At 38.5% G+C, this 19,631-nt stretch overlaps 1 protein-coding gene across 1 annotated transcript in view; it reads right to left on the bottom strand.

Moving 5' to 3' along the window:
- Positions 1–5,020: 5,020 nt before the first annotated feature.
- MALRD1 (MAM and LDL receptor class A domain containing 1) overlaps positions 5,021–19,631 on the bottom strand; it is a 465,892-nt gene continuing 451,281 nt past the window's right edge. The window contains exons 37-41 of the mRNA XM_078851340.1: positions 15,092–15,174; positions 14,902–14,998; positions 8,502–8,577; positions 6,772–6,837; positions 5,021–5,352 (exon numbers count right to left, since the gene is read on the bottom strand). Coding sequence (XP_078707466.1) covers positions 5,242–5,352; positions 6,772–6,837; positions 8,502–8,577; positions 14,902–14,998; positions 15,092–15,174 — 433 coding nt within the window. The 3' untranslated portion in view covers positions 5,021–5,241. The remainder of the gene's footprint in view (positions 5,353–6,771; positions 6,838–8,501; positions 8,578–14,901; positions 14,999–15,091; positions 15,175–19,631) is intronic.

Genomic DNA, 19,631 nt, shown 5'->3' with positions numbered 1-19,631 from the left:
TCTGAAATACTGCACTGTGACAAGCTCCCACCCCAGGGGAGGGGAAGGAGAACAGTAAGTTGGAAACTTGGGAGGGAGGGACTATTTGTCTCTCTCCCAACAGATTCTACCTACACCAGCTCAAAGGAGTTGAAGATGAAACACGGCAATTTTACTTTCTCGAGTCAAATGAAGTCTCTCCTCTTTATTGTAACCTCCAGCAAAATGTTAATGCCAATAAACCACTGCATAATCCTGGGTCAAGGATGCAGTCACAAATGCTGTTTTGTTTCAGATTTTAAATCCATGTCACAGCTTTCACTGAGAAAACAGCTGTACCATTCATTATTGTAAATACAAAGTTGATGACAACAAACCCCCTGACTGCCTTATGCTTGCTTTTCCCATCTCATTACCTTTTTATATGCAGTGTGTCTGACAGGACCTTCCTCCACTCCACCCCCCCCAAAAAAAAAGGATTCTTCCTCCACCAACATACCTGTCATTCCTTACTGGGGATGCTGCAGCAACGCAATGTATCACACAGCATCTATGTCTTTTCTGTCATGGTGTGAAATAAAGAGACAAAGAGGACTAGGAACTTTGGAACACCTACAATTAGAGCTGTGCAAATAATAGACTTTTCAGTTTCCTGGAAGCTCTGAAAAAAAATTTCAGGTTGCCCCCCAAAAATACTTTTTTCTGAATTTTTTATGAATTGAAAAAAAAATGTTTTGAGTCAAACAAAATGTTTCCTTTGACCTGAAACCAACCTTTTTGTTTCAGTGTCAAGATTTAGATGTAATTTGCAATTTAAAAAAATAAAATTGATAGAAGGCACCCACTTTTGGCAGCCCGGGGATGGGAGTGGGGGCACCCTGCGTGGAGGCACCCAAAACTGCATCGGAAGCCTCATATTGTGGAATCCACAATTTCTGCAATATTGCAAGTCAAGTAGGGGGCTTATTCATCATGGGTTTTCAGTTTCTGGTACTGAAACAGATAGGGCTCTTTTCCTTAATGCTCTTGATTTTCTTGGTATCAGTAAGAGTTCCACACAGAGACTGAGGATGGTAAGTAATCTTAAAAATACTACCTACCTTGTTGAGTTTATTTATTCCATGATTAATCATGTTACAATGAATACAGCCCCTTTTTGCAATAAGTAGCAAATCATTAATTCCCTGACAACACTTTATGTGCATCATGGTGAGTACTTTAGATATTAATGCAAGTGTAATACTCATTTCATTGGAGACCAACTGTAATGTAGTACTTGTTAATGTCCACTTCTTGTTAAGCTGTTCCTACGAATGCCAAATCGATTATTAATGTTGAGGTCCTTACTATAAGTGTCCAGGTGATTATGCTTTACTGCTCAGTCCATTGTATTTTTATCTTTTGGTATCAAAAATATAATAATGTTGGCTAAGACTTTGTAACATCACCTGGCACATATATCTTAAAAGCTTGCCACAGGAATGACCCACATGATCTAGAGAAGAAAAATTGGAGATTCTAAGGATCAAGATTCAAATTTAGAGCTCAAACTGGAGCTCATTTAAAAGAAGGGTTGGTATAACTGCTTTTAAAATACTCTTTAAATTGATTAGTCCAATTTCCCAAACACTTGGAAAATGCAACAAATATCAAACCACTGTGACTTTTCATTTTTTGTGTCTTTTATATGTGTATAGTCTCCATAGCTGCATTCTAAACACTGGGCTGAGTGAGTGGAAACTGACTCTTTCCTGCAATTATTATCCAAACCCTTTAGTCTGGAACTGATGATCTAATTACACATAAGATTAAAGAATTCCCAGGGATAACTTGTCCTCAGGTTTTTCTTTTTAACCCATTTATCTCAGTATGGCTTGCACCACTGACTACCCTCACACGAGCACACTTTGAGTAGAAAGGTAGAAAAACTCTTTCTCCTGAGCTGATTGACCTCTTTGGAATTCTTAGTTTTTCTGCCTAGACAGTTTCCTGAGTTTGATTGACCTTTACTCACATCTGTGAAATGACACTTAGTTTGGCCCTTGATTTGCAAGTATCTGCTTGTGTGCAAAAATGGTCAACATGATATTTAACATTACATTTAAAAATCCACTGGACTAAGGGAATGTAAAATATATCACCCCTTTCCATGGGCTGAGTCTAAGTGGTGGGAGGCATACATGGGTTGGTCTGCCACTAATGGAGAGCCTACGTATCTGCAAGCAATACCCACAGATCACAGCCAGCCATGCATAGCCATTGCCCTTGTATGTTTTCAAGCTCCCAACTCATTGACTAGCATAGCTGGCTCAAGTGCCATATTGTTGCTGGCTCCCCCACTGAGGCTGCAGATGACTTTCCGGTTGCCACATCTCACTTTTAGGTACCTCAGAAATCACTGGGATTCACAAATGCCTAAGTTTGGCCCCTAGGCTCTCTATACAATGATTAGGGAGAGAGAGGCACCTTAGAATGGGCTTTTTAAAAACGAGCAGGCTAGGTGGCTCATTGACTAAGCTAGTCAATGGGAGATGCCAAGCCAAGGAGCGTGTAGTAATCCCCACAACTCCCTCTGCTTGGGATTCTCAGTTGCAACCCTTTTATAGGCATTCAGCACTTACGCCATTTTAGCAAGAAGCCAGGGAGGAGGGGAGAAGGATAAGCTGGTATACAGGAGACTCCCACCTGAATGGTAGAAGATCCCACTTCATATCCCTTCTCCCCTTGAGATGGAGAGAGGACCTGAACTGGGAGCTTCTTGCATCCTGAGTACCCTAACTAGTGCGCTAAAAGTTATAAGGGAGGTCCTCTTCCTCTATGCGTCCATTCTAGTGAAGTGTTCAAATGATTACACTGGAATTACTCTAGAATTACACTAGCATAACTGATAGTCTCTGTGCTTATCTCACATTTATCCAGATATCCACAACCCTGCCTCAAACAAAAAGAGCCAGATTCTGGTCTCAGTCTGGCTGCAAACTAGGCCAGAGCTTTGCCTAAAGATTTGTGCTGCATTTTTGCTTTCACTGTCTGGTATTCCTGTTCAGGTGTGTACATACATTAGACTAAGATATAAAGTCTCCAGGATATTGTCAACTAATGTCTTCCCAGCAAACAACCCTCATTTATAGTGCTCAGCAGCACTGAGTGTGGCCTGGCAAAGCAAAGCCACCCTTCCTGGAGATTCAGCTCATTAGACTTTGTTAGTCCCTCATTGGCACCCTATATAGTATATTTAGTCAAGGGCTGGTATTCAGTGGAGAAAAACCTGACTGCAAAGATTTAACAACATTTATTTCCTTTCTGGCACTGGTTTTAGATTTTTTTTAATATCAAAATTGTGGCAAAAATGTGAATTTTCTCTTTGGCTCTAATAAGAGACTGTTTACCGGCAGCTTGCTGCGAAGTCCCAACCAAATTGATGGAAATAACGCCGTCTTGAATACAGTAGTCTGCCTGCCGCTCCTCAGCTGTCAAGCACAAGGCAGTTACTATTTAGCAGATATAAATGAATCTTTTGTTCCTGGTGCAATATGGGTAGTGAAAAATAATTGAAGGTCAGGAAAGATGAAAGGGAAAAAGTATTTTAAAAGAAAGCGTAAAAATCATCTTATCTAAATGTAAAATCTGAAGATGATTAGGTAAAAGTCCTACTGTGGTGTACAGATAACCTGGAGGAATGACACCTCTCATTTCAGGTGTCAGGAAACAGCTATTGAAAATAAATGATATTCAAGAATTCATTAAGTTTCTCCATTATAGTTGTTTACATCTATATGCCTCTGTTAAGAATATTAACTGATTAGTTTTATTATGTAATAAAATGGTTGATTTTGTATGGTAAGAGGGACTGGGTAAAACTGTATGTATTTGTTAATTGTAACGTTTGCATCATTATAACTTTTTATAACAATGCAAAGTGTGACAGCATGTTTAGGGAATGACGGGTTACAACACACAACACTTCAGGGTTTCACAGTGTTAGCACAATTTTGGAATTAAAGTCAGGTTATGGCGGAATAAATGAGAATTCTACTACAAGGACTCACTCTTGTAAGTTTTGAGCTTCTTGATAATGCTGAAGGTAATCAACTCTTCTGGACTTAATTGAAATCCCAGTGAGCTCAGCAGTTGACATTACTCAGCACCTTGCAGAGTTGAGCCCCAATTCTCAATGCACCAGGCTTGCAATGGTAGTACAGCAAATTACTTCCATATTTATTCTTTCAGTACTCCAACATATAATCAAGAGGAGAAAGCCGTTACCAGAAAAATTACAGCATTCTATGGTAATGGTCCCAGACAATGCTTTGTCCCTTTCCTGCAGAATATTTCTATAAGGGCAAAATAAAAAATAATGTTGTCAACTATCTGAGCCTATTGGACTCTGTCGAGGAAGATGTATTGCAAAGTTGCTTAAACTATAAACATCTCAAATCTTTTCTTTGCATCACAGACTATATTCAAAATTAGGAGGCAATCCAATATCACCCCCTAAAATCCCGCTCATTATTCAGAATTACACGAAGGTTGGGAGGCCATAATTCTTGGCTCTGGTGGGAAACGACCTATTCATTAGAGAAGCTGGTTTGTTGCAGAGCTAATACCCACCTTCTATCAATCACCAACCTAAAAACATGAGTAGCTTGTGGTGAAAAGTGGAGCAGAAGGATGTTTGAGTAGATATGGTTTTCAATGTTAATTTTTGTGTCTTTGTGAAGTCAAGTATACAACACAGTGTGTCAGACCTCTGACTTGCAAAGCTGGTATTCAGACCCAAGACTAAGACATTTATTATAATCACTTTGCTATAGCCTGGTCTGCTTGTTTGGATGGTACATTAGCTCTCCTACTTTTTCCCTTTGGAACACGAAAATAACTATGTAAAATGCCCTTATGGTTCAAAATTACAGAAATGAGTCATCTTTTCTCAATAGCAGCAGTAAAATTAGAAATAAAAAACCCCAAGAAAATGGTTTGGATTAAGTGAAACTTCTTTTTATTAATATACTTGAATTTCAACCATTCAAATGTGCAGTGAATTCATAATTACAATTACCAGGCTATTTTTGTACCAAGAGAACTATCACATAGGTTTAAACTTTCACATATGCATAGATGGTATTTTCACAGTAGTGTTATATTTAGAACATAATTATTTTAATTGAGGAATTATTTCACAGTATCCTAATCACATATTTTCCACTAGATTTTAGAAACAAAATCTTCAGACAAAGGAAAAAATTACACATAGTATCAATTCTATTGTATGTCTACTTTGAATAAATTGCACAAGTTCTCCATGTTTTCTGTTGCTTTGCCATAAAGAGGATTGGAAAAGGAAGAGACACTTGTATCTTTACTGGAAGCATGCTAGAAGAAAGGCATAAAAATGTTATTTCAGCAGTAAGTGCTGTTTGGAAATAGGTGCAAGAATGGCAGTAGATATTAGGATATCCAAGTAACATGCAATGACAGTTGCCCCAGAGAACATCCTCATGTTCAAACTAAGCCAAGAATCCCAAACATTTAGGACCAGATTCTCAGCTGATGTAAATGAGCATACTTCTCCTGAAGTAAATGCTTGCTGGGTGGCCTTGGGCTAGTCAGTTCATCTTTCTATACCTCTGTTTTCCACCTGTGTCCGTCTTGTCTGGATAGATTATATGCATTTTTTTTATAGTGCCTGGCACAATGGGGCCCCAATTCTGATTTGGATTTCAAGGTGCTACTATAATACAAATGAATAATAATAATAATAATGATCTAGCCCCTTGAGTACATTTTTGTAGCATCGTTATTATAGGGGTGCTTTGGTTAAGTAACTGATTGCTTATCCCTGGAGAGGTATTTAAAGCACTATATACATTGACTTATGGACAAGGATATAAAGTTACTCTCCATGGAAGGCCTTTTGTCATCCCTGACCATTTCTAGAGCAACTGCCTTACTGATAAGGGTTAAACTGCTGCACGACATTGTGAAATGCTATGCTACATTAAGCAACTGAATGAAGTTCATGGCAGTAGCTTCAGCTGTACCTGGGTTGCATTGCTGCTAAAAGTTGTGGATGGTGGAATATCTATGAATTTCAGGAAGTTCCCAGCCCTTCCTTTAATATTACATTGACGACACCTCCTAATATTGCTATATGGAATAAGGAAAGATGCTATCCTATTTAACAGATTATCTAAGACTCTTCTGAGAGATTATTATAAGCAAGCAATGGAATGGCTAGTAGCACTTAGAACCATGACAGTGAATTTCCATTTTGTAAAACTCACAGAGAAGGTAAAGACTCAATTTCAGGTTGGCACCTCTTAATACAATTCAGTAGCATAATCATTTGTCTTGAAATTTTCTTAATTCTGAGCTGAACACAGTATGCCCAGAAGAGCAGTCTGTTTGCATTTACTGTATTTGGTATAATGAAATGTTTCAAATTGAGTAGCCATCTTAGTCTTTTAAAGAGAAAACCCAAATAAGGAGATTAAAAAAACATTTAATTTAGGATTTGCAACTTAATTCAGAATTTCAAATTAAACTCCATACAAGGTTGTTTCACTCAGTAATCTAGTTAAAAACACTTTGTAGTAAAGTCATCTTCAGACTTAGTACTCTGCCTAAATATGCTTATCTATCAGATCTTTTCTGTAATATTTAGCAAATGCAAGCAGAAACAAGGAAACGTAGAGAAGTAGTTTGTCAATAATGCAATAATTTGAGAGAGGTTTGAAATACCCATCATAGGAATGAACATGGCATTTTGAAAAGAAAATTATTGATACATACCTCCTGCTGTGTTTGCCATGGGGAAACACTGATTTGAACGACGGGTGGGGCAACACACTCAGAAGACTACAAAAGAGATAGATCAGCTTCAGAGCAACTTTATTTAACAGTAAGTGACATTAAAGAGACAGATACCAGAACTATTGTCATCAAATGATATAACTGAGAGAAAAAATTAAAGCTAAACAACAAATTATACAATTATATGGGCAAAAATGTGGCAATGCTAGATCTAGGTTGAGTCTGTCAGGAAGGTCAGTTAAGCTGAGTTTGTTAAGTACTTAACTGTTGTTCATCTGAAGATTAGTGATACTGTTACTGTTTGACAATATTTTCTGATTGGAGACATGAATCATTTAAACTTAATGTTCTTTAAGCTCTGGGAAAATAGAGGAACCTTTGTTTTGGCTCTTGCAGAAAAAATTACTGGAAGCACATATCATTCGATTCTTAAAGAAAACAAAAGAGAAAATCTAGTGGAGCACCAGATTTCAATCACAGTGCCCAGGGATCTTTTATCCAGTATGAAAATATCTCTTCTGACACCACACTTCTGTTTTTCAACTAGCTATTAAATGAAGCCTGTCAAGAATCTATTTTAACTAAAATAGAAGTGTCCTACTAAAATGGACATGATTGTAATGGGAATGTTTCCAACATGCTCTTACAAACCCAAACCTGCAAGTGAATGAATCTGATCTAATGTTTCCAAAATCAGATGTGAGGAACTTTTTATAGAAAGTAAATGGCATGCCATCGTTAATCCTGTTTAATACTCTGGTAGAATCTGATATTACTTACTGAGGAAAGGATAAGAGAAATTTTATTTGCCATGGCAAACCTAGCCTAGTTCTTATAGTTCTGATAAGAGTAGTCTCAAAATGAGGTAGGGAAGATACTTTAAGATTTAATTTGCACCTTTTATTTCCAAGGCATATGGATAATGTTCTTCATATAAGTTATTTTTAAATTAAAAATAAGTCATAATACCACAGCAATGTAATTGAGATGCATTCAGTTAATGGGCTTGAACTGTCTAACTTAGAGCAGAATTTTTGGCCCACTATATAATTTGATGCTTGACTCTTTTCTTCCTGAATCTTTACAACTGTATGAAGCTGTTAGATTATAATTTAATTAGCAATGTTTTATTAGTAAACTCAGTTATGTTCAGCAAATGGGATCAGGCAAAGCCATACCAATGATGATATATTCTGCAGACTTTTTGTTTACTATAATATTTTATAGCAATGCAAATTGCAACGAGTTTAAAAGATTAGAGTGTGTATCATAGTTTTCACTAAATCCAATGGTGTTGCATACATGTAGCTAAGTGCTGTAGGTTAGCTAGCCCTCTATGTTTTTAAAGTGCTCTTTATTTTCAGAAGCACAAGGAGAGAGGGAAGCCCAGTGAATGGGCATTTGCTCTAAATATGTGACTAAATACTCTAACCAAAATAGGTGTTATTCAGATTCACCAGCCAGAGAATATTAGCTGCAACCACAAAGAATTCCTAACACTATATTGCCTTCAAATGGGACTATTAGTATGCTGAAAATACAGTGCAGCAGAAATCTTACCTTGACTGCCAGTGGCAATGAAGTAGTTTTGTAAGACTTACTTCTCTATTTAAAAACATTCATTTGTTTTCCTGGGCAGCATGTTCGAACAACACTGTGGCTTTGTACTTTCTACTTCTGTAAGTGTAGAACTGGCTATTGCTACTTACCTTTACTTTCCCAGGTGAGCTATGATCCTCGTACAATGGGTTAGTGAATGCAGTATTATGGATTTCCTCCAGGTTCCTTAAAAAGATATAGATTCTCAAATAGTAAAATTGGTTAAGGCTGAGCCAAAAAGATAAAGGGCAAAATTCTTTCCTGATATAACTCCACTGAAGTCACCGGAATTACACAGGAGATGAATTTGGCCTGATGGGTTTTGTTCTGTGAGCTAGCCGTTTTTGAAAAGACAGTAAAAACAGAATTGTTTAACTTGTTTCTGCTAAAAAATAATATACTATTGCACATCCAAGGACTTATGCAACATGATTTACAAAGTGTTGTGTAAGGATATTTGGTGCTACAATAGGTAAAACTGGACCAAACAGGTAAGTTACAGACTCAGGCCTTGTCTACACTACTGGGGTAAGTCGACCTAAGTTATGCTACTCCAGCTACGTGAATAATGTAGCTGGAGTTGACGTAGCTAAGGTTGACTTATTGTGGTATCTACACCTTGCTGCGTCAACGGGAGACACTCTCCCACTGACTTACGTTACTCCTCTCGTTCCGGTGGAGTACCAGAGTTGACCGGAGAGCACTTTGCGGTTGATTTAGCTGGTCTTCACTAGACCCACTAAATCGACCCCCGCTGCATAGATCGCAGCAGCGTCAATCTCCAGTAAGTGTAGACATGGCCTTCACTTTAATGGCACAAGCAGGCCTGGCACAAAGACATCACAGTACAGTGCAGTAAGGAAGAGTATGGCATGTGGTCTTAGACCTGAATGCTATACAAAACAGATTATTTTAATGGAGGAGCCTGATGTTCATTAATTAGGACCCTGTTCCAAGAATAAGGGGGTAACTTGCAAGAAGACACAAAGTCAGGAGTGGTTGAAAGAGACGAAGGGAATTTTTGGGGGTGGAGAGCATAATGGAGTTATAGACAGAGGAAGACAAGAGGGGGCATAAAGGAGATATGGGCAGGAGCAAAGTTCTGGTTTGCTTTGAAAGAACCTGCTCTTGCAAGTTGCTCTCACTCCCTTTACTCTCTGACTACTAGTTGGAATTATATGTCTTGCTTTTCAGCAGGACATGACTAGCCAAGTGGGCCCCTGCAGCTCACTCACCCTTGGTAAGTCCCAATTATTAATCAGTCTCTTATCCATAAACAAGCAGATTTTCAGCTTCCTAATCAAACCACTTACGATTTTTTTGAGGTATGGTGAAAACGGATTGGAGTACTGTTGCCAGACATTCAAACAACAAAGCTAGTAAGCAGGGTAATTAAATATCACAAGAACATAACACTGCAAAAGTTATAACAGTGTTATATTGGCAGCAGTATGTGGGATTAAATCATTTTCTTTATACCATTGTGTTGCCACTAAAATTCTAGTGATTCAATATTCCTTAGTATAACATAAATTGCTCATGAATAATTATGTGCAACCAGATTTTAAAAGGGATTTAGGTGCCTAACTCCCATTGATTAAAAAAACAAATCTTACCTATAGTTTTAGTTGGCAACTTGTAATGTTGAAATGAATGGATTTTTTAATCACCTTCCCAGTAAACAACCTGTAGTTATACTTTAAAAAAATCTATCAGCTTATTTTGAGATTACTTAAAAGTGGACAGAATGGATTTTCATCTGTAAAACCTGTCACCTATGTGTGCAGTTGCTTGAATCCATGAACTGTATTACAAGATGCTTGCCTGCACAAAGTTGTGTAAATTTGGACCCATATCCCATAATGTGAACATGGTGTATTATACCTTTGGCTAATTAGGAATATAAGGATTGTCATACTAGAACAGACAGCAGTTCATTCATTTCAGCATCCTGTTATTAATCTGGATGCTGCACAGAGAGGCATAGAACTGTAGTATTACACAGAAGATGAAAATTCTTCCTGATGCCAGCTGGTCATCAGTTTACACCCTAATTTTAAACTTCTTGAGCAGTCAGTTTCACTAAATATATAGCAGTGACTTGAGTTAATCTCATTCTTGTAATGCTTGCTGTTACTTGACATTACTCTCGTTGGAAACGATAGCTCATGGCTGCAGCCATGAGCTGTATGTCCATCACAAGGTCTCACGATGGGAATTAAGTTACATATCGTGTCAGCCCTCTACAGTAAAGGGCTGACTCACAAATATCATAGTCCAAAATAATCAGTCCATAGGTCAAGTTTATAAAACGCAGCCACGTAGAATACTTCACATGTGAAAATCTCAGATTAACAAAACTGGAAAAAGAAGGGCTTAATTAGGGGGAAAAAATGCCAAATGGTTGGATTTTTAGGAAAAACAAACTAAACCACATGGATGGGTGAAACAGCTCAAATGGAACTGAGTTTTCTAACATAACCAGAGCTACCACAAAAAGGAAAGGAAAGAATTAATCATCTTGGGTTGCAGACCAGATCACATGGGGGATACTTTTGCTAAACTCATTTCCATGATGGAGCAGCAGCTGTTGCTTTTGTACAGATTCCACTCACCACGAATAGCATCACACTCTTATCAGAGATGGGAGAAAGTTGCATTGATCATAAAAACACTTGTCAGCGTGTAAAGAGATCGTTGAGTTGCATAAGGCTTTTTTAATGGAAAAATCAATGTATCTGGATTTAATTGGGTTGGATGTGACAACTCAGAATTCAATCTAGACTGCAAAACCAAACAGTGTCAGTTTTAGCCAGAATACAACATACAATGCTATATGTTATAAGAAGAGTGTGCCCTCAATTGAATTTTACCACACTTATAACCAAAAAAATAAAACAAACAAAAAACAGCTAAAAGACAGACGATTCAATTCTAATTACACTAATCTCTTGAACACATACTTTATAGATGTTTCAAACTGTAAATCTAATGAAAGGTCTCAGTTCCTAAAATATTCACAAAGCTTTTTACACACAATGTAGGTTTGAAAAATATAGTGTAGTCATGCCATTCTGCAGAGGAAATGTATGTCAGGGTGCAATCTGGGTAGACTCAAAAGACAGTTATAGTGATTGGTTTAGAATTACTGTACCTCTGGGTTTCTTGCTTGATTAGGCTGCTAATATACTGTCTTGTCTGCCTGGTTCTGTACTTCATTTCCTTTTCAGTTATTTTTTGCTACTTTGTATTTTTTTTAAAACGCCTTTAACCTGATAGACATTATATAAACAGGGGCCCAACTGTGCACTGATCACTCAGGCCCAACTCATTCTGAATAAAGAATGAAGGATTCTTCTCTTAGAGCACACCACTTCCCCCGTGCCTAACACCTAGTGCAAAATCACATCACTCCTTTAAAGGTGCAAAGTGGACACTGGTCTTTGTAGAATAACCAAGCTGTGGTAAAGTATCAAGTGCAGTTAACCCTTCAGTCACTTAAATGCCTCTGCCGCATCAAATCCTCTTCTTTAAAAGCAGGAGTAACATCTCAGGTCTCTGTGTGGTGCTATCACATTGTGCACTTTACAAGCTTATACAAGCACAAGTTACTTATCATTATTATTATTTATTGGCACATTATTATTATTTACCAAAATGTGCTGGGTGCTGAACACACATTTCAGAATACGGAGTTGCTGCCTGGATGAAGTTTGAAACAATGTCCTCATGATTTCATGGCTACAGTGACCTGTGCGTCCGGACTTTTGGTCCGAATCAGCTGCCTGTTAATAGTGACCTAAAACAATTGCTGTCTAATGGTGGTTTGGTGCTGTATGTGAAGTGAGTTGGTAATCTCTGTCTCATTCATAATAGATAGGTTTCAGAGTAACAGCTGTGTTAGTCTGTATTCGCAAAAGGAAAAGCAGTATTTGTGGCCACCTTACAGACTAACCAATTTATTTGAGCATAAGCTTTCGTGAGCTACAGCTCACTTCATCGGATGTTGAAGTGAGCTGTAGCTCACGAAAGCTTATGCTCAAATAAATTGGTTAGTCTCTAAGGTGCCACAAGTATTGCTTTTCTTTATTCATAATAGATAGAACTCTAAATCAGAAAAGCCTCCACCATCACAGGCTACCTTTTTGGAAATCACAGCAGACAGGTCAAGGACTAATTAGGCCCTGGAGACTGAACTATCTAACTTTTCATCCCCAGGTCACAGTTGAGATACATGCAGAGGGCAGTGTGGGGAATCCTGAACTTATTAAGATCATTATTATTTGTATTACCATAGAGCTTAGGAACCCCAGCCATGGACCAGAATCGCATTGTGTGTGGTGCTGTTCAAACAGAGAACAAAAAGGCTGCCTGCTTGCCTGCTGTTGTCATTTCATGATGGTACCTCATCTGTGTAGAAAAAGAAGATTCTAGAGCTGTCATTCTGGCATCTTTTGTCAGCTTATTTAATTAAAATAAGGGGGGAGGATTCTGTTCCTTAAATCCTGGCTGGGAAGCTGGAAGACAAGTGGGTGAAAGTTCATCTAAAGCCATCTAAAGCCTTAAGCCATCTAAAGCAGGTAGAAGGAAAAGTTTAGGAAGTAAGAGAAGTAGAATAACAATAAATAATACTTGACGCTACAGCCAGTCAAATTAACAGTAAAAATGTTTTGGAAAAAATACCAAAACATTTTTGCACAAATGCTCATAGAAATTTTAAAAATTTCAGTCAGCTTTATGTGACACCGAGGGTAGCACAATTCATCTCACATTTCTATAGTGCCTTCTATCTAAGAACCTCAGAGGGCTGTACAAACTGGAGTGAATTAAACCTCAATACCCAATGAAGTAAGATAATGAAATGTTATTATTCACACTTTAGAGGAGGAAACAGAAACAGAGTAGTTAGGTGAGGCCACACAGCAAGTTAGTGGCAAAGCCAGGATTAGAACAAAAATGTTCTTAGTTCAGAGCTCACTGCTGTGTCCAGGAGACCATGCTGTTTCCTAGTTATGGTGGAATGTTGATTAGTGGGGTCTCCTCAGCAAAAGCCTCAGTCCATAAGTTTGCAGTGTTTAGCAGTGGGGTTGGGAAAGAGGGGCAGCCGTAAACAGAAAAAGGTCTGCAGTAAAGTAGGAGCATGAAGGAGATGAGGTGGCTTTTGAAGATGAAGCCTGGAGAAGAGAAACTGAGGGTGAGGGGAGTCTTATAATACAAAAACGACATGGACAAGGCAGAAGAGCAATAGGAGTTGACAATAAAGAGAGACCCTGGTAGCTAGTTCTCTCTCTCTCTCTCTCTCTCTCTCTCTCTGTGTGTGTGAGAGAGAGAGAGAGAGAGAGAATAACACTATAGAGAGGAGAGACGAGTGGCAGTAGAAAGAAAGAGAGAGAACAAGAAATCTAGAAAAGAGAAAGAGAGAAGGAGAGACTGGACTGTAGGAATGGAAAGGAGGGTTGAGAGAAGAGGAACAGAAAAGGCAAAGAGTGTTGCTAAGGTAACCCCAAGAGACCTGTCAGTGATCTGTGAGTCTGAGGGGTATTTTTCAAAGATTATGAGAAAGTGAATGTCTGGTTAAAGAGAACCTATGTAGCAGCATTATAGAAACAGCACTTCTTTATTTCAGCCATCCTTGCAATGTTTTTCCTTTCTCCTTTGATAATTATGGTGGAGTCATTTTATATTTTGGCATGCCAGCAAGAGATTGCTTTTATTTGCACAGCATCAGCAGCACATGAGGCACATGATAGATAGGGCCCAGGCTCTGAGGAGCTCACAGTCTCAATGAGTGTGGGTGTGGAGAGGGGAGAAGAGGACGGGGGAAGTGGTAAAAGCAGTGTGAATGGTGAAAGAGAAGAGAGCACACAGCTTAGTAGTTCCACAAATCTTGTTTGAATTCTTATTTGTCTATTATTTAAATAAATGAATAAAGATATTCAGTCTTTCTGAACTAATCCTTTTTGTTAGAAAAATGTTTCTATTCCATGCAGAGTAATTTTCACATAGAGGGGGATGCTTTGAAAACAAAAGTTCTTCAAAGTTTCGCAAATATTTTAGAAAACATTTAGGGCAAAATTCTGCTCTCTGAAGTACGCACAGTGCCTGCTGGCTTCCAGGGGAGTTGGAGGTGTGCATCTGAGAATTGAATTTGGCCTTAGAAGTTTTGAGAAACCACAGATATCTCCTATGTCCTCCCATTTGAACATCAAGTAAAAGAAGACGGGTGTTTCTGAGCTGTTATGGATCCTGGGGCTCTGTAATTCAGTGATAACCACACAGTGTTGCATTTAAGATACTCTAAGCCATCAAGATGCATTTCACTGTTTCCAGTTTGAGGTCCACTAAGGTCAGCTTGTGGTGCAAAGCTAGGTTTTATGTTTATAGCTGCATATTTAAGGCAAACAGACTGAGAGGAGATTTAAAAGGTGAAACCACAGAAACTGGGGAGTTAGCTGTTGCTTTGTGGCACATTTTTGTCTGCTTTTGCACACAATAAAAGGCTTCACTTACGTTCTTGGCACTTTTTTCTTCCAGAAGAAACACAACACAGCGACTGTGATTTTGATCAGTAGGACAGCTAATGCAATGCTCAAGCCAGTCCAAATATCTGCAAAGTCAGACCAATGAAACAGATAAATAAGCACAGGGAAACACTAAAAGAATGGCTTGAGTGCTGTTAATGTCTTTTCACCTGACCTACCATTTTGAAGGGAAATGGAAGCTGAAGCTGGGGGAGGATTAACCTTGATGTGGCAACGATTTCCTTCCCATTCTTTTCCACATCTGTGAATAAGATAAAAAAAATAAATTTGTGAGAAAGGAGGGCCTGGGAATGCGTTTAAGCCGAGAATGTAGGGAACATGCTGAAGGATGATAGAAAGCACTGGAAATTACAGTTCAGGTAGTCCAAATGCTCTTGGGCATTTATAGCTGTGTTCAGAATGCATAACCTGCAGGATCAACATTTATGGACTGAAAAGACAAATTATAAATACAAAAAAACAAACCAGGAAGGCTCATAAGCAGCCCCTACATTAGCTGCTCTGTCATCACTGTCCATCACCAAACAGCATTATTCTACACCAATACTTGCCCAGTGTGACTCATTCCCCTGTTATTCCTGTTTTCTTTGGGTCTAGTGAGAATAAGAAACATTTCTGAGTAGAGAGGCCAACCCCCGCAGTGGAGAGGAAGGCCTGGGAGCAGGGAAGGGAGAGAAAGAATCTGTGTTTCTTTTTCTTTCTTGCTATCTAATCATTTGTTATTTTATTCTTCTTTTCAAAATACAATCCTTAACCAAATGTCCACTGAAAAACTAACTAACCAAAATAAACCAGCCACTATAACCCTTCCAAATGACTGTAAAGTTGCTGATCTCTTCACTTTAAGGGGCTAGAGGTTCATTTGTGGAATCCATAGAGTACACTCTCAATCTCACCATATATGAATGCAATTGAGAGATAGAAAGAATCAGCTTAGTGCATTGGTTTCATTGACCTATGACTACATAAATCCAGAAGCATGTCTATAATCCCTATCTAGGATGGTCTAGAATCCTGGTAATTATGATGGCCTTTTGCCTTTTACAGATGCTTGGCTCCTTCTCTCCATGACCATTTTGTTTTAATATTTTAATTTTCAGCCAATAAACCACACAGAGACTGTTACATTGAGTTTTAAAATAAGGATAGGTAAATCTATATATTGTGTGAATTACACATATACAAACAATATTAAAAGAACATTATTAAGGTTGGAAAGTCAAGCACTCAAAGGTAGGAAATCCCAGAATTAAGGTTGCTTGTACAACCTTAAATTGGCCCCCTTGTGCCTGTGCATTATGATGCAGTCTTTAATTATATGATCACAACTCTTTTTGTTTCTATATAAAGGGGCTAGGGGGAAGAAAGAGATTTCAGACATTTATGTAGTTTAAGGCCAGAAAGGACCACTAGGTCATTTAGTCTGACCTCCTACATATTACAGGCCATTACATTTCACCGTGTATTGAGCCCAACTTGTGTTTGACTGAAGCATATCTTCCAGAAAGATATCCAGTCTTGATCTGAAAAAATCAAGAGATGGAGAGTTCACTACTTTGTAGTTTGTTTCAAGCATCAATCACCCTCGCTGTTAAAAACTGTGCCTTATTTCTAATTTGAATTTGTCTGGTTTCAGCTTCCAGTCACTGGTTCTTGTTATGCTGTTTTACTAGATTAAAGAGCCTTTTTTGGCACTCAGTGTTTTCTCCCCATAAAAGTACTTATACACTGCAATCAAGTCATCGCTCAGTCTTCTTTCTGATAAACTAAACTGTTTGAGCTCTTTGCATCTTTCAACGTACCGTATTTTCTCCAGCCTTGCATCTTTTTTTTTTTTTTTGGTGTTCTCTTGTGCACCCCTCATATTTTTCAACATTCTTTTAAAAATATGGACAGAAGTACTGGATACAGTAGGGCAGTATTGGTCTCACCAATGCCACATACAGAGGGACATTTGCCTCTCTAGTCTCCTGTTTACACATCCAAGGATCACATTAGCCCTTTCTGTCACAGCATGTTGAGATGCTTGTCCACTATAACTCCTAAATCCTCTTCAGAGTCATTACTTTCTGGTATACAGTACCCTGTTCTGTAGGAATGGCCTTGCCTTCCTTGTGGCTAGAGGTAAGACATTTTGTGAAACAAGAGAAGAATAGAAAGAGAGTTCACCTACTAGTCAAGACTTCCAGCCTTGGCTTCACTACTTAATTTACTTTTTCCCTTTTATCTGTTGGTAGGGAAAACTTAGTGTAGTATCAGCCACTAGAATAGAATGTAAATCCATCATACAAGCCCTGTTTGTAATCTGGAGATTCACCCAAATCCTTCTGAGGTTTGGCCCTTCATTAATTACAAATTGGCATTTCCCAAACAAGAAGTTGCAAATGTTATTTTCTCCCTCCTGCTGAGATACCTGCAGATTTCACTAAACCTGGAAATAAAATGGGATGGGCTGGGCTTCCCCTCCCAGTCAAAACCCAACCCAGCATATGTAGATGTAGCTTTTTCTGAATCCAAACTCTTTTCTGGATGGAGGGGAGGAAGGTGTACAAAATGTCTTTACAAAAGTTTGCCTACATTCATGTAGGGCCAGATTCTGATCCTTCTTCTCATGTTGAATAGCACCTTATACCACATATGCGCTCACTGACTTCAGTGAGACCATTTGTGGAGAGTGTACTCTCCAATTTGAATGGCGGGATCTGGTCCTTAATGATTAAAGAACGATGTTAAACATAGCTAGTCCATGAATTAAAAACAATTGCAAACAATATTTCTGTACAAGCCATACAGTGAAATCTCAATTATCCCAATCGAGTGGGGGACATTGGGAATGCTGAGATAACTGAGAGAATTTTCAAAATCAATAAATCAAATGGGCATGACCTTATTTAGGATAACAAGGAGCTTTGGGTGACTGAGATTCAGAAAAATGACACTACAGTTTGTCAGCAATCCACAGATGACATCCTGCATTACATCACTTTCATATCAGATGCAAAGAAATCTCTCAATATCCAGTGTCTGCCTGAGATCTGGCTGAGGTGGCACTGGTGGGGAGAGGGAAATTTGTCAGCTCTATAACATTGCCCTCAGATTGTTAAGGCAAACTTCAACCTTAGTGTACAACGGAATTTCTCACTGTTTTGTAATACCCGAATAGCCATTGCCACAAAAATTACCCTTTTTATATGGTGGCAAGAAGACTGCACCCCTTACTGACAGATTCAGATTTTGGCACAATGATCGAGGCATTCATGGCTCTTGGTTTGGTTACTGTGATTCTCTATTCCTAGGTATGAAATTGCTGATCTTGTAAAAGTTAAAATTGATCAAGAATACAACAGCTTGACTGCTCAACAACATAGGCTGTAGAGAGCATGACTCCAAGGTGTTTCACTGGCTCCCCAGTGAATTTCAGCTCAAACACAAGGACTTCTATTCTCCCAGACATTCCCAATTTACAGCTTTACACTGCATGATTAGCACAACAGCAGTGTTCAGTGGAACACAGAACTGTTGACCCTAAGAGTGAAACTCATGCATGCAGGAGACCGAACTTTATCTGAAATTAATTCATAAACCTGGAGCTCACTCCTGGAAGAGACCAAGGTGATCCTAAAACCATCAGCAGAACCAAAGGGAAAACCCTATTTCTTTGACCAAGCCTTCACACAGGAACTCAGTACTAAAAAAAACAACACAGGAAAATGAACTAAACAGAACCAACCAAACCCCTACAACTGAAAGGAGAGAGGGATGTATGTGTACATCTCTATGGACTTGATCCTCCATTGCCTTGTGCCTTGCATAATCACTTACATCTTTGCAAAATGAGTGTAAAATGTCATCATTCTGATCTGGTGGTGATTTACACTCACTTTGCCCTCTGCACAGGTATATATGACTAGCAAAGGTGGAAGGCAGCAGAAAAATCAATCTCATGGTCTCTCTTCGTCCTGTTTTGTAAGTAAAAAAAAAATCTCCAAAAAAGATGTGCAAGGCAAGCTTCTGATTCAACAGCAAATTAGACTGTAAACTCTAAATTAGACTAAAAGAAAAGGAGTACTTGTGGCACCTTAGAGACTAACCAATTTATTTGAGCATAAATTATTGGTTAGTCTCTAAGGTGCCACAAGTACTCCTTTTCTTTTTGCGAATACAGACTAACACGGCTGTTACTCTGAAACCTGTCATTAAATTAGACTAGACTCTATCAGGGCAGGGAATATGTTTCCATGTGTGTTTGTAAGGCAAATTACAAAATAAGGTCCAATCCGGACTGTGGCCTTTGGGCATTATTGGAATAATACAAATAATAAATAACAGTAATCATAATATCAGGCAGATATATAAGGAAATGAAGGAAGATTTCTTAGCCTTCATTATATAGATATATGTAATCTTGGTATCTTACTGTCTTGAAGTGAACTTTAATTGCTCTAACAGCACCAGGTAGGTCTGTGCAGCTTGTGGTATAAAGCCAAGAGTCAGGTCACTTGAAGTCAAGTTAATGAAGGAGAACACTCCTAATTACCCTTCCCACTGCTGTGGTTACACCGTACTCACAGCACATTACTTTCAGTTGAAAGGCAGATGAGTTCCTTCCTTCAAAGTCACTATTGCTTTCCTCTTAAGATTTCGGTAACTGGGGATACACAAATTATGATGTGAAGGAGACACCCTCCAGGACAGAGG

This window comes from Lepidochelys kempii, chromosome 2 (genome assembly GCF_965140285.1).
Source record: "Lepidochelys kempii isolate rLepKem1 chromosome 2, rLepKem1.hap1, whole genome shotgun sequence".
Taxonomy (NCBI): Eukaryota; Metazoa; Chordata; order Testudines; family Cheloniidae; genus Lepidochelys; species Lepidochelys kempii.
The sequence above is the reverse complement of the archived record's forward strand: the minus strand, read 5'-3'. Positions and strand labels throughout refer to the sequence as shown.